General features: G+C 40.6%; 1 protein-coding gene across 1 annotated transcript in view; it reads left to right on the forward strand.

The window, feature by feature from the left end:
- Positions 1-16,261, forward strand: part of IQGAP1 (IQ motif containing GTPase activating protein 1) — a 101,178-nt gene that overhangs the window by 36,279 nt on the left and 48,638 nt on the right. The window contains exons 4-9 of the mRNA XM_059179946.1: positions 433-510; positions 5,444-5,520; positions 11,542-11,609; positions 12,540-12,653; positions 13,214-13,392; positions 14,301-14,385. Coding sequence (XP_059035929.1) covers positions 433-510; positions 5,444-5,520; positions 11,542-11,609; positions 12,540-12,653; positions 13,214-13,392; positions 14,301-14,385 — 601 coding nt within the window. The remainder of the gene's footprint in view (positions 1-432; positions 511-5,443; positions 5,521-11,541; positions 11,610-12,539; positions 12,654-13,213; positions 13,393-14,300; positions 14,386-16,261) is intronic.

Raw genomic sequence — 16,261 nt, forward strand, 5'->3', positions numbered from 1 at the left:
TATCTGTCGGTTTATGAGTATTTTCTACATGCCAGATACCACCCTGAGTGCTTTATGTACATTTTCCCATTTCATCTTTACAACAAACTGGTGAAGTAGGTGTTACAGATGACGAAGCTCAAAGAAGTGAAGCGACTTACTCAGTGTCATCAGTAGACAGCCAAGCTGGGGACTGAATCCAGGATAATTGAATTCTGAAGACCGTGTTCTGTAGACCACGTTACACAGGCAGATTCTCCAGATGGTTCTTAGATGAAGGGAACTGAGATGTGGATTCGACTTTTTAGGATTGGAATGTGAACATAATGCTATAGACTTTCAATTTAAGGGGCCCTTGCAAAGTTGCATAAGGGAAGTTTTGCAAAGAGAGTCTTTATTTGGTATTTGCTTCAATATTTCCAACAGTGCCTAACTGTCTCTTATTTGTTCTAGGCAACTGGCCTGCACTTTAGACATACTGATAACGTGATTCAGTGGTTGAATGCCATGCATGAGATTGGATTGCCTAAGGTAACTTACGTGAGATTCCGAGTTCTGGCTTACATGAGGCTGTGTTGGCGCATAGTTGTCATTCTGCCTATCAAGTTATTCTTAATTGAACCTTTGATGATATTTTCTTTCTTTCTTTCTTTTAAATACTAAAGGATCTCTTTCTTCTGTTTGTTTTAGGGAATAGTTTTGTTCTTTCTCTTTTTTATTCCCCATCCCTGCTCACCTCACCCTAGAGAAGTTCCCTATGATGTCATTGACTTTTATTACATCAAACTGTAGACTTACATTAAAATTCACATGCCGTGAAATCCATCTTTTTAAAGTCTACAGTTCAGTGTTTATATTTATTCACAATGTTGTTACACTAAAATTTGACTTTAAGAAATAGGAGGAAATATTTTAGAAGTGTCATTTTACAGCTACAGAATACTCTTTTGTCTGTAAGAGAACATGATAGGCTGTTGTTTTATGTTTCAAGTTGTAGAGGCAATATGATGGCATTTACCTCCCGTATCTTGTTTTGGTCAAGGCTGTAGTCTTCGTGTTTTTTTATTTTTATTTATTTTTATTTTTATGACACAGTGATTGGGAGAAATACATTCTTTTTTTATTTTTATTTTTTTTAAAGATTTATTTATTTATTTGTCAGAGAGAAAGCGTACACACAGGCAGGCATAGTGGCAGGCAGAAGCAACAAGAGAAGCGGGCTCCCTGGGGAGCAAGGAGCCCGATGCGGGACTCAACCCCAGGACGCTGGGATCATGACCTGAGCCAAAGGCAGTGGCTCAACCAACTGAGCCACCCAGGTGTCCCTGTAGTCTTTGTTTTTTAAAACATCTTTCTTGAGGTACGGTTGGTATGTAGAACCTGCATGTTTACAGTTGAATGGGTTTGGAGTGAGTGTGTGTCCTCGAGTGTTCTGCTCAGGAATTTATTTTATTTAGCACCACTCTTAGTGAAATTTGCCATCTCCAGCCTCCACATCCCCCTCTGCCCCCCATCCCTGGTCCTGTCCTGAACCCGGAAGGCCATGCAATATCATCAACTCATAGAGGCATGGACATCTTTTTTGTTTTCCATATCCTTTGACCTAAGAATTCTACTTCTAGGAATTCATCCCACCCCCGAAATCAGACAAGCCCGAAAAGATGGGCACATAGAGTTTTTCAGCATTGCTTAGAATAGAAAAGATAGCAGCGACATGTTCTTTCACTGGGGGCATTAACTGTGTGGCAGCCAGTCGAATACTAGTACAGCTCGTTGGAAAGGGTGATGTTACTCTGTATTGACAAGAGAAGTTGTCTGTGAGGTGTTAAGTGGGAGAAAAAACCCGAATGGCCTAAGGTTATAAAAGTTTGTGTTCTAGCTAAGGTGAGATCACTATTTTTATGTAAAAAAATAGATCTCTATTTTTATGTATGTATCATTTTATGTAAAAAATTTCCCTTTTATTCTTGGGAAAAGTCTGTAATGGGATGGGATTTCTGTGTGATGGGATTAAGGGGCGTTTTTATTTTCTTTATAACTCCCTGTGGCGTCTGAATTTTTATAACCAAAGACAGATTGAAAGAAGTGAGGTAGGGAGGATCCGAGGTCCAAGAGGGGCTAGAACCACTGGGAGACGAACATTCGAACATTCGGTACTTAGCATAGGGCCAGCGCAGTTTTGCATATCTGTGTTTTGAATTGAGTTAAATCCAGAGCCAAGTCTTGGCAGAAGACTAGCCTTTGTCCTCTTTTTTTCAGAGCAGAATGCTGAAGCTCTCTTCCTCTCACTGGTAGGTTTGAGAATTAGGCCCACAAATGTCAGGAAATGCAGTGTGTCAACTTCTTACGCCTACTTGGCCTTTCTGTGCACCTGTATCTTGTTGTACCTGTTTCTTTTGTAGTATGCCTAACGGGCAATGATGATTTAACCTCTTTTAAATGGTACTAAGAGCTTTGTTAATATGTGCTATTACTAGTAGTATTGTTACTACAAAATGCTTTTTTACTGATATAATTTTACTACTTCTTTTGTTTACTAATGGTAGTATATTGTCCTGGACCATAGCTATAACAAACATAGAGTTCCCCAAAGGCTTTCAGAGACAATAGGGCCATCATGGCTATCAGCCTGGAAATGTCCACTCTATATGATTTAGGTCCAGAAGACTTGTAATGTGGATTAATGATACTTAGTCTAAAAATTGTTGCCCATAATACAATGTATGATATATAATTGAATATATATATTATATATATACAATATATATAATATAATAATATATATAATTGACAATACATATATAGTGTCTGTAGGGATATTTTTCCTAATTTCTTAATATGGTACATATAGGCTAATTATAAAAGCTTAATGTGGAAAGTTTTTGGTTCTTCTCACTTTTGTCTTTTTGTTATAATTGGTCTTGTTGGCCACCTCTTCCAGAAAATACTTTATGATTTTTGTCTTTGATTTTTTTTTTTAAGATCTTATTTTTAAGGGCCGCATGTGTGGCTCAATCATTAAGCGTCTGCCTTCGGCTCAGGTCATGGTCCCTGGGTCCTGGGATGGACCCTGCATCGGGCTCCCTGCTCAGCAGGAAGTCTGCTTCTCTCTCTCCCACTCCCCCTGCTTGTGTTTCCACTCTCTCTCTGTTTTTCTCTGTGTCAAGTAAATAAATTTTTAAAAAAATCTTTAAAAATAATTTATTTTTTTTTTTTTTTTTTTTTTTTTTTTTTTTTAGATTTTATTTATTAATTTGACAGAGAGAAATCACAAGTAGACAGAGAGGCAGCCAGAGAGAGAGAGAGGGAAGCAGGCTCTCTGCCGAGCAGAGAGCCCGATGCGGGACTCGATCCCAGGACTCTGAGATCATGACCTGAGCCGAAGGCAGCGGCTTTAACCCACCGAGCCACCCAGGCGCCCCAATAATTTATTTTTAAAGTAATCTCTACACCCAGTGTGGGGCTCAAACTCATAACCCAAAGATCAAGAGTCGCGTGCTCTCCTCACTGAGCCAGCCATGCACCCCTTGACTTTGATTTTTAAATTGTTTTCCATCTACTCAACTCCTGCTCCATCTTCCTCTTGTGTTCTGCCTACCATTTCCTAGTCGTGGGGGTTCCTTAAGCTGCTGTCCTTATTTACTTACATTCTTGTTCTCATGCGTTCAGTTATTTTGAAGGCTTTGCTATAAGTTAAACACACGGTTTCACATGGCTGCTCGACAGCTCTCGGATAGTTTTCTATTAACTAGAATTCCTCCTGTCTGAGCGTAAACCTTCCTTTTCCCCCAAGTGAACCTCCCCTCCTCTATACTAAATGGTAGCCTGTCCTCAATTCCCCTGTCATCCCATTTCAGAATCTTGAGGTTACCTTGAACTCCTAAATGCAGTTATGCCCCCAGCCTTCCTCATGTATTTAAATGTTTCTTTTATCTGTTCAGAGAGGTTATCAGTGTGCCTCCTGAGCTTCAGTTTCTCCGTGATTCAATGTACCCTGTGTCCTGTCTCCAGTCAGATCTTCTGAGGCTCTGTTTTTATCCCTGGCTTCACAGCTAGGACTTCTCTGGCGCCTACATATCAAGTTCAGACTTGTCTGACTTTCGAGGCCCTCATAATTGGATTGCATCCTACCCTACCCAACTGTATCTTTCTGTTACTTTCTAAAATATATTCTGTGCTGTTTTCGGAAAGGGTGGCTCAGGGAGACCATGATCTTCACCTTTCAGGAGATGATGATATCTCTATCTTGGAAAGTGAGCATGCGGAGTTTGAGAAATGATCAAAAGACAGTTCTGGTGCATCCCATCTCTCGAGGGGGGCGGTTCTTTCTAGTTGAGAGTCATAGGTATTGTGGGAAATGCATGAAAACAGACAAACACGGTGGGTCAAGGGCTCTGACAGGCCCACGGCGCTACAGGCCTTCTCCTGCTGCCTTTCACTACTCATCCAGATTCTTCTGACGGCCTCAAAATTCAGTCTTTCACTTCTCCAGACCATTATCATCTCCTTTCTCCCTACATTATAGAATGAATTTCGTGGTGCCACATCACCATGAAAATAGATCTTGAAATTCAGGATTATACTCAGTCTAAACCTACTGTGTTCCTGTTTGACCTCATTTGTTAATTCATTAAATGTAGAATCCCTTCCATGACCTTGGCTCTGGGCTTGGCATTGAAGATATGGCAATGAATTGCATAGACCTGATCCCTGCCTTCATGTAGTGTCTAGTCAAAGAGATAATAGCACAAGTAATCGATTATTTGTGACAATTACTAAGGAGAACCACCAGTCTTCCACATTCCCATACAATATCCGCTCTTTCATCTACTTTATCTGTGTATTTTTTTTCTTCTCCCAAGCATGTAACACATTTTTTTTTTTTTGAAGATTTTATTTTTAAGTAATCTCTGTACCTGGTGTGGGGCTCCAACCTCACAACCTAGAGATCAAGTCACACACTCCACCAGCTGAGCCAGCCAGACTTCGCTGCATATAACACATTTTAATATTTTATAGCTTTTTTCCAATGTCTAAATGTAGTAATTCACACAACCGAAAGCACCCCAGTAAATGCTCATGGTTGAGTTATTCTGTGTCTAGATATGGTAGATGGTAACTGGGCAGATCACGGTCCTCCGGAGCTTCCCACATTGGTCGGTGATTTAAACTGCTCAGCGCTGTGTGTCTTCTGCCCATTCTGAGTCTGCAGGAAGCAAATCCCTTTCACATACCTGGTGAAACTCAGTGGATTAACCAAATAAGGCTTTTCCAACTCGTGCTTTTTATTCTCTATTATAGCGTTTTATTCTTTGCATTACTTAAGATGAATTGTCTGTTCCCCCTAATGAAGTTACTTGCTGAATGCCAATAATGTTTGCTGATCGTTTTATTTGTATAATTGGTGGTTGGTGAACGATCCAGTGGATGGATACCTTATTCTGCTTCTTTTATTCCTCCTTAGATTTTTTACCCAGAAACTACAGATATCTATGATCGAAAAAACATGCCAAGATGTATCTACTGTATCCACGCACTCAGGTAATCAGATTTTCTTGGTAAAATAGACTGCTAAACTGCCAGAGGTGGGAACTTGGGGGCAGGCGAAATGGGTAAAGGGAGTCAAAAAAACACTTCCAGCTGTAAAACAACTAAGCCCTGGGGTTGTAACTTACTTCCCAGGGATTTGCGTTACTAATGGTGTAGTGTATGCTTGAAAGTTGCTGAGACAGTAGGTCTTAAAAGTTCTCAGCATGAGGCGTCTCAGTGGCTCAATCGCTTCAGCATCCAATTCTTGGTGCTGACTCAGGTCTTGATCGAGCCCTGCATCAGGCTCCCCCCTCGGGGTAGGGGGAGTCTCCAACCCCCCCCCCCGCCTCCATCCCTCCCCCGACCCCACTTTAGCACACATGCTCTCTCTCTTTCTCTCTAAATTAAATAAATATATCTTCAAAAAAAGTTTCTCAGCACAAGGAAAAAAAATCTGTAACTCTGTGTGGTGATGGATGTTAGTGAGACTTACTGAGGTGACCATTCTGCAATATATACATGTATTGAATCACTATGTTGTACCCCTGAAACTAATGTGATGTTACATGTCAGTTCTGTCTCAGTAAAAAAGAAAGCAGTGTAGGAATAATGTCTGACTTGAATGTATAGCTTTTTGTCCGTGGTGCAACGAGAAAGTTCTTGCATTAGCTTCAGGATTTCCAAATAGAATGGGATACTTTTATCTTAACAAAGTGGTGAGAAACAGCTGTGTTTTTCTAGGGAATAGGGAGAAGGGATTTATTTATCCCCATAATAGCAGATAATTTGGCTCTGAAAACAAAGTATAGTCTTTCATTGTTGATCTAGTATTCCTGTGAACTGTACATTTCAGCTGGGATGCAGTTCTTTTCTTTTTAATTAAAATCTCTTAAGAATTACAAGAAGCATGTACATTTCAAAACTTATTACTGTTTACTGTTTTGCCACAAGCCAATAGCTGAATTACAAAATTCAATCACCATGTCTTAATAATTTAGTAGTGTAATTAAATTTTATCAACATCTTCAGATAATGCCAGCAACTGTCAAATGGTTGATTTTTAATTTACTTAGTTTTCTAGGTCCTCACCAAGCCATTTGTTCATTAAGTAATGTTTATGTGAAACAGATATGACAAATAGGAACTGAAACAAAGTATAATTTTTTCATAATTTCATAGTAGATTCTGAAGATGGCTTAATTTCAGGCCCTTGGCTGTTAGAATCGGCGAAATACTGTATTGGAAGGAAGAGGCAATGTGTGTGGAGGGAGGGTGGGGTTCAGTAGATATGACAGCACCACGCGGAGCGGGACAGATTTACCTGGTGGCCGCAGGGCTATATGAGAAGGTAGAAGTGAGTGGGACATGTGGCTGTGGTTTCTTTGCTCGGGCTGCTCATTTAATGAAATTATAAGGCATCCTCTATGTGTGCTTAATAAATGTTAATTACATACATGGATATATGTATCATATTGACCTGTGAGAAGCCTGTTGTCTCAGGTCTGATCAAATATGTGCCAGACCCTTTGGATCCCTGGAAGCCGTGTGAAACCCACAAAAGAACGAATGTAGCTGAGGACCAGTGCATAGCCACGCTCCTGTGCCTTTGTTTATTCTGTTTGCAAGGCCTGGATGCCCTTTACTCCCGAGTTTAACCCACTTTCTTCTTCAGATGCTACTGTGGATTGCCACATTTCTGGATGCCTTCTTTTACTTTTCTCCCTCAGACTGAATTAGCTGCTTCCCATCTTTGTGCTCTTCTGGTGTTTGCACAGACCTCTTCGAGTGCATGGCTTTCCATCATCCTTGGGTTTTTCGTTCTTGCTGCTGGCTTTCCCTGCACTCCTTGGGGGCAGGACTCCCCAGATCTTTGTGTCTCTAGTACTTAGATGCCTCACATGCACTAGGTAGTCAAAATCATACATTGTAACAAGCCTTCCTTCTCCTTCTCTAGCTCAAGGGATTATCTTCTGCCTTATAAATGAGAAAAGAAAATGGTACTTTCTTTTACCAGATGACTGTTCATGTTTGTCTCAGTGTATCCAGTCAAGTTTTAATTCAGTTCCCATCTTCTTGGTGAGGGTTTGTGATTTCAGTGACTCTTGCTCATTCCTCTGTCTAAACACCTATGTTTCTTTGTTTCTTAGTTCTGTTGTTTCTTGCATACGTTCACTGTCTTTCTCTCTATTACATTATTAGCATCTTAGGGACAGAGGTCATGCCTTACATTGCTTTTCCAAGGTACATGTCATACATTTCCCTCCAAGGTACATGTCATAACGGACAAACAAAAGTAACCCAAGATTTAATAGAAAACACTTAGAAGTGGGTGTTGTTTAGGGGAATGTTCAGATTGTAGCAATTTCAAGTGTATCTGTCTGAGCCAAAATCAGATTAATTCTGAGTGTTGTGATTGGCTCAGTGTTAAAGTGAGGTTTGCCTTTGTTGATAACCTTGTGAAGGTTGTACCTACAATGGATATCTGAACGTGGCCGGCAAAAGGCCCCGCTGGCAGAGCTCCTCTCTGTGAGTTCTGCAGCGACGGCTCTCTCCAACGTCATCTGGGTCCCAGGCCCCCAAAGTCCCTGAATTGGAGATGAAGAATTAACTGTGCCTTTCTCAGAATTGGAAGGGGAGGAAGTCTGCTATTGTTATGCAGCCTGTGCTTGGAAATTATATACAGAGCAGTGTGTTCTGGTTGGTGATTTATGATTTCTTTCCTCCCTGGAGTGTTTTTCCCAAAGGGCTGGCCGTTGTTGATAGGCAGGCAGTGTATACCTGCTGGGAGCCTCCTCTTCAGTGCATGGTACAGCAGTGTTGGAGAAAGGCACCTTGCTTCACTGTGTGTGGTGAGGCCCCTTCTCCCTTTTGGATTTGCAGTAACAGAAAGTATTATTAGCTCCCTGTTTTCTCCCTTCCTGCCTTTCTTTCTTCTTCTCTTTTGAGATAGTCACTGTATTTAGTCCTGCTAAATTACTTTTCTGGATTACATTCCACCCTCAGATAAGACCCCAATTCTTTTTTTTTTTCCTTTTAAGATTTTATTTATTTATTTGACAGAGAGAGATCACAAGTAGGCAGAGAGGCAGACAGAGAGAGAGGGGGAAGCAGGCTCCCTGCTGAGCAGAGAGCCCAATGTGGGGCTGGATCCCAGGACCCTGAGGTCATGACCTGAGCTGAAGGCAGAGGTTCAACCCACTGAGCCACCCAGGTGCCCCTATTCTTTTTTTTAATTAATTATTTTATTTATGAGAGCGCGAACACAAGCAGGAGTGCTGGAGAGGCGGAGGGAGAAGCAGGCTTCCTGCTGAGCAGGGAGCCCAAGTGGGGCTTGATCCCAGGATGCTGGGATCATGACCTGAGCCACCCAGGTGCCCCAAGACCCCAGTTCTTTATTTCCATTTCCTCTGATGTTTTATCTTTCTAAGAACTGATTTTGGGATTAAATTAGCCCATAATCCTAAAGAAATGTAAAAGCTGAAAATCATCTTTAAGTTTGTTTCAAACTCATTTGTTGGCAAAATCTGATCAGAATTAATTAGTTATTTAGAATATTTGTCTCCTTACTGTAATTATGTGTATGTTTCTCTGCAGAGTAATATATTATAAAATATATTATAAAATTATAATTATAAAAAAATAATATATTTTTTCAGGTGTGCTGCCTCAAGGCTTGCTGGTGTGTTTTGTAATACTGTATATACTTAAGTAAACAGATACTGTATAATACTGTATACACTATAAAACCTTTCTAATATCTGAGAAATCTAAATTCATATCTGGCCTAAAGAATTTAGATCAGGGACTGTGGACGGTACTAGATTCTGTTTCCTAAGCAACTGCTGTGTTTGTGTTTAAGAGCCTTTATTAACAGTCTTTGAGATCAGCATAGTAACTTCCAGGTTGCTCTGCAGGCAGCAAAGAGAAGAGGAATCCACACCCTCCTTTTCCCATTACCATGAAGTACAGCTTCAGTAGCAAAAAAAGAAAAGGAAAATGAACCTGAGCTCAATCATAGGCTCACTGTTGTAGGCAACTAACAGTTACCTACAGAACAGGAGCAAAGATTGGAAAGGGGTGTTTACTGGTAGGATTGAAAGTTTCAGCTTTGAAGTTGACTACTCTTGGTTCTGGGCAAAAGGGTCAAAGTGGCCATTGTAGTTATATTCATAACTCCATCACCTCCTTAAAATATTCTCAATAATTGAGATAAAAGAAAGATGGTGCCTCTGTCTTAGCTTCTCTTCTACTTTACTTGTAGCAGCTTGGAATGTCTTAACAACTTTAATTTACCTTTGAAAAACCTAAAAAATGAACTCACTATTCTTGGGCTTATAAAAGTGACATTCTTGAAGTTTCTTGATGTGTGGCAATCACTTTCTGCTGTCCACATAGAAATAAAAGAGTGAGAAATTCCTGAAGAAATTTGGAATCTGGGTAGGATGTATTATATGGGAGAAATAATATATATTGTGGGTACATGGTATAGATCTAGAATGTTATTGGCTATTTTGCTTTGAAAAATTTTGTTGAGAGGAACATTGTATAGTTCCATTTTGAGCATCTTACTCTAAAAAACACTTAATCATATGCATATGATTCATACTTGTAATTATCTGAGAAAATAATTAGCTACTCTGAATGTATAAATTTGAATGTCTTTTCCAAAAACTTGATTTTTTTTAGATTATACATTTGTGTTTATCATATACAGTTCAAGACCTGATCAGTTCTGTGAATGCAAAATACACGATCTGTATTCGTGTTTAGATCAAGCTGAGGTTTACAGATTATTTACACAAATTGTAGGTCACTCTGTTGAGTTTCTGTGATTTGTTTCCTAAGCGTTTTTAATTTATTCCCTTATTGCTAGTCTGTCGGTGTCTTGCTTGTGTCCATCTCTGTCAAGTACACTTCTTACTGTTGATTCTGATCTGCTGGGTCCTTAGCATCCAGTTATGGTCATTCAGGCTTATAGACATTTTCTTATCCACCTGTCTGTCTGTGAAATGTTAATATTTATTAATACATGTCAGGTTCCAGGTAGATAGTGGTGAACAAGACTTTTATTGTTCCTGCCTTCATGAGATTTAAAGTTGAATAGATTCCTTTTTTTTTTTTTATTTAAACAGTAAAGATGGGCGCCTGGGTGGCTCAGTGGTTAAGCCGCTGCTGCCTTCCGCTCAGGTCATGATCTCGGGGTCCTGGGATCGAGTCCCGCATCGGGCTCTCTGCTCGGCAGGGAGCCTGCTTCCCTCTCTCTCTCTCTCTGCCTGCCTCTCCATCTACTTGTGATTTCTCTCTGTCAAATAAATAAATAAAATCTTTAAAAAAAAAAAATAAATAAACAGTAAAGATAAGATGTTTATTTAAGACTCATGAATTACCTGAAACTTTTCCATCAGTAATATGAATTCAGTTTAAATAAGACTTTTTATTTGAATCATTTTCATGACACTTAAAAAAAATATATTTGTTTATTTGACAGAGATCACAAGTAGGCAGAGCGTGGGCAGAGATAGAGGGGGAAGCAGGTTCCCCACTGATCAGGGACCCCGACGTGGGGCTCAATCCCAGGACCCTGAGATCATGACCTGAGGTGAAGGCGGAGGCTTAACCCACTGAGCCACCCAGGCACCCCCATTTTCATGATACTTTCATAGATATCTTGTTAGTTAAAACTTATTGATCACAGGAAGGTGTACAGAAGTGAAGGTTTCTCCACCTAGATAGACTGCATTCACACTGCACACTGGATTTGTACCAGAACTGGGACTTGAACTTGTGTCTTCTGATTCCCAGCCCAGTGCTTTTTGCATTGCATGAAGTGACTTTCTAGAACAATATGATGTAGAACTCAGAAAAGGTTCTGAGATGAAGTGCGGTAGCTGCAAAAGGGGGGATAGGGCAGCATGCAGGGGTATATATGTTCAGAATGTTTTTTCTTTTTATGCTGACTTTCCTCCTTAATCTAAGAGCAGCCCCTGGGTGCAGCTGGGAGGCCTAACTCTTTTTGCATATCGTGTCTTCTAGTTTGTACCTGTTCAAACTGGGCCTGGCTCCTCAGATTCAAGACCTATATGGAAAGGTTGACTTTACAGGTAAGGAGTTACAGACTTGGCAGGAAATGCTTGATTTATGTGGAAATAGCCTGGAGAGTCAACAATACCAATCTTAAAGACATAGAGCTTAAAAAAACACTCTGGCAACAGAGATCAAAGAAGTGTAACTTGCTTCTCCGGTGCATTGAGAAGACAGGTAAACTGGGAATTTCACACTTTGTTCTCTCATTTTAGGAAGTACCTACAGTGGGCATAGAGCAAGGAGTGACAATTTAGTAATTTAAAAATTGAACTTGTTTACCTTATTCTGTATGTATTTACTTTTGTCAGATGCTTGAAGAGATGGGGACTTGGTGAGAAAAAGAACAGTGGTACTATTGGTTGGAGTAATATAGATTCAAATCCTTTGAACTGGTCATTATTCTATAGACTTGGGAATTTTAAATTTAATAAAACTTTTATCTGTGACATTTTTCCTTCTGGGGAAGTTGTTCACCAGACCTGGGGCAATGGGCCAAACCTTACATGTTGTTTTCTTTATCATTTGGCTTCCTGCCTTGGAAGCAGAATGGTCCCATAGCAGCTTGTGACTTGGTGTGTAAAGACATCTGGCTGGCTTGTGGGCCATTTGTTCCTGGGCTCCCTTCACAGCTGCTCCTTCCCAAGTACATTGTAGGAAATGCCACAAGTAGCAGTTTTGAGCAACTCTTTTCTGTAGGGCTCTTTCTCATGTTACACTGACTTTTGGTACTCTTGATAATAGTAATAATAGTTAATGTCTATAGAGTGTATGTTTTGTGCCAGGCACTATGTTCAGTGCTTTCCGTATATCATCTCATTAAATCCTCGTAACAGTTCTAGGAGGTAGCCGCCACTTCTTCCCATTGTGTAGTTGGGGAATCTCTTTCCTTCTCTGAGTTCTGGAAAGGTGCTTAATTTGCTCGCCTGGGTCTTCATCTTTTTCTGTAGAAGAGGAAATCAACAACATGAAGATCGAGCTGGAGAAGTACGGGATCCAGATGCCTGCCTTCAGCAAGATCGGGGGCATCCTGGCTAACGAGCTCTCGGTGGACGAAGCTGCGTGTAAGCAAGGAGAAACTGTGGGTTCAGATGGGTTTGTTGCTACCGCCTTCAATCAGGAATACTGTGATGGTCCCAGACGTTAGGAGTTTTGCTAGCAAGTTTAGGTCGGTAGAGGGAGGTCAACACTGCTGCGGTCTTCTCTGCTACTGTTATTTGGAAGTGAATGATTTTGATGAAGATGAAAGCATTAGAAAGTGAGTTCACTGTCTCTGTGGGTTTGTTATTTTTATCATGGTATTTACACGATGATTGAGGGTGAACATTGCCATAATACCTGCTTGCAAAGCTCTTTAACAAATATTTCCCTGTGAGATTCCAAACTCAGCATCCCAGACATGGGATCACAGGGAGAGCTGTGGCTCTGTGCATCCCAGAGGAGACTAGGCTTACTGGATTCAGGGAGCCATTCCTCCAACTCCAGTCCTCATTTCTCTATCACAGTGAGCCTTTTCCTGCAGTAGGGGGCACGATGTTGTTCTGGGTGTGTCATGTACCTCCCTTACTCTATATAACCCCAGTGTTCTGTGTTTTGATTTTTTAATTTAATTTTATTTTCTTAGTGCATGCTGCCGTTATTGCCATTAATGAGGCTGTTGACCGTAGAATTGCAGCCGACACATTTGTGGCTCTGAGAAACCCCAATGCCATGCTTGTAAATCTTGAAGAGCCCTTGGCTTCCACGTACCAGGATGTGCTTTATCGGGCCAAGCAGGAGAAAATGACCAACGCTAAAAATAGGGTAAAAATGGAGCACTTCTTCCTTCTAATTGATTTATATTCTTTCATTGTTTGATATGAGTCCATTTTATTTTTTTTTTTTTTTTTTTTTTTTAAAGATTTTATTTATTTATTTGACAGAGAGAAATCACAAGTAGATGGAGAGGCAGGCAGAGAGAGAGAGGGAAGCAGACTCCCTGCTGAGCAGAGAGCCCGATGCGGGCCTCGATCTCAGGACCCTGAGATCATGACCTGAGCCGAAGGCAGCGGCTTAACCCACTGAGCCACCCAGGCGCCCGATATGAGTCCATTTTAAAAATCACTTTTCTTGAAGTATAGTTTATACACAGTAAAATTTACTGTTTTACATGTATGGTTCGATGGGTTTTGACAAACGTGTGTGGTTACAAAACCATCAATCCCAGAGTCCCCCGGTCCCTCTTCACAATCAGCCTCCACTCCCCATCCCTAACCCCAGGCAACCTCCAGTCTGAATCGAACACTGTATTTACCTTTTTAAGAATTACGTATAAATGAAATGGATTTACATAGTATGCAGTCTTTTGGTATTAGATTCCAATTTGACTTTTATTCTTTAATTTTGTGTGAACCGATGAGAAGTTCTGAGATCTGGTCCTTGGGTGTGCCCTTCCGCTCAAGTCTAAGGCAAGGATGCAGGCTCCTGAGTGAGCAGAGTTCACCAGGGCTTCCTGCTCCTGCCCAGTTCTGGAAGCTTCCTTGGGCTTGTTGTTAACAAGTGGGTCTGCTTTTTATGTTTTTAGTTAAGGGCTGTGTAGCATTGCACTGTGTGCTCCATTAATGATTTTAAGCCACACCCTTACTCTTTGTTCTCTCCTGGCTGGGGAAGCAGTATGTTTCTGAGGTCTTAGAGAACTGAACTGATTCATTGCACTTTTTACTCACTTTCAGACAGAAAACTCTGAGAGAGAAAGGGACGTTTATGAGGAGCTGCTCACTCAAGCTGAAATTCAAGGCAATATAAACAAAGTTAACAGTAAGTATGTTCCTGAGTTGGGTACCTTCAGGGATGCTGCAGAATAATGTGGGTGTTGATCTGTTCTTGGACTGACGACATGGCTTATTTACCTTAATTTTATTTTTATTTTTTTAAGACTACTCATTTATTTGTCAGATTGAGAGAGAGCGAGAGAGATCAAGCAGGGGGAGGAGGCAGGTTTCCCGTGGGGCAGGGAGCCCAATTTGAGACTCAATCCCAGGACCCTGGGATGGTACCTGAGTCAAAGGCAGATGCTTAACTGACTAAGCCACCTAGGCATCCCTAAGTTTATTTTAGACATTAGTGGATTTGCTTACGAACTATTGCTTCTGCCCTTTTTTGGTACATATGTCTTCTGTTTCAGATGCTGTCTTCCTTAGGCAGGCCCTCCCTCTATCTGCTATAGCTGCTAGAACTCCTCTTGTTGGCTAATTTCACTCTTTTACCCTGTATTAACACACTTAAAAAAAAATCTGAATAGGGATTTTATTTTTCCTTATTTATTTTTTTAAGTAGACTCCATGCCCAGTGTGGAGCCCAGCACAGGGCTTGAACTCATGACCCTGAGATCATGACCTGAGCTGAGATCAAGAGTCGGACACTTAAATGATGAGGCACCCAGGTGTCCCTATTTTTCCTATTTTTATTTTTTAAAAAGATTTTATTTATTTATTTAGAATAAGAGCAGGGAGAGGGACAGAGGGGGAGAGAGAGATCTCAAGCAGACTCCATGGTATGAGTGGAGCCTGGTGCGGGGTTTAGTCTCACAACCCTGAGATCAGGACCTGAGCCAAAACCAAGAGTTGGAGGCCTGATGAACTGTGTCACCCAGGCGCCCATATTTTTCCTATTTTTGAAAGTAGTATTATAATTTCATTTTTACTTCAAAGAGTAATAAAAGTTATCCAGATATAAACCAAAGCCACACAAAAAATTAGACCTCCATTCCCTAGAAATAACCAGTATTGATTTTTTTTTTTTTAATTTATTTGAGAGAGAGAATGCATGCACAGAAACAGTGGGAAGGGGCAGAGGGAGAGGAAGAAGCCAGCTCCCCACTGAGCAGGGAGCCTGACTGAGCCACTCGGGTGCCCCACTACTATTGAGATTTTTATGCATATCTTTAAAAATATATTTAAACAAAAATGAGATTATACCATTCTTACTGATTTTTCTCTATATGTGTTACATACTTTTGAGGAATTTATGTCTTAAAAATGTCATTTTCATTTTGTCACTCTTCCGCTATAGAACCTGCATTGATTGGTCCCTCATTACTTGCCTAGCAAAAAGCAGATTCCCTAGCCTAGCGGAGTTTTTAATGTGGTATTTTATGCATACAACTCTCTGTGAACTCATTTGCCTAATTGTATCCCATATTCATTCTGTTCCTTTCTTGACTCATGAAAGAGTCTCCCTCTGGAATGGCATGGACCTGGGACTTGCTCTCTGGGCTTCTTACTAATAGCTGTGTGACATGGGACCCCTGTGGCATAGACTTGTTTTGCCGATGGTGAGATAATGCATACAAATTGCCTGGTATTTAGTGAGTACCCATAAACATTGGCATTATCACAGCTTTTGCTGATTGTGTATGCTTGCTATAATGCCCTCATGCCTGACCCAGATTATACCTGGCATTCACGGTCCACCTCACTTTTCACCTGCGCCCATTCTCGCTCTCCCGTGGCATTTATAGACTAACTGCATAATTTTCTATGCAATTATATGTTGTCTTATATTGTTTGCCTTTGTTTCTGACATCTCTAACTCCTTGAAGTACAGATTACTTAGGAGTCCTGCTTCTTTTGAAATCCCTGTAATTCTTAGTGTAATGGTTAGACTCACCAGAAGAACTAAAAAGCTTATTTGA

Source organism: Mustela lutreola, chromosome 7 (assembly GCF_030435805.1).
Source record: "Mustela lutreola isolate mMusLut2 chromosome 7, mMusLut2.pri, whole genome shotgun sequence".
NCBI lineage: Eukaryota > Metazoa > Chordata > Mammalia > Carnivora > Mustelidae > Mustela > Mustela lutreola.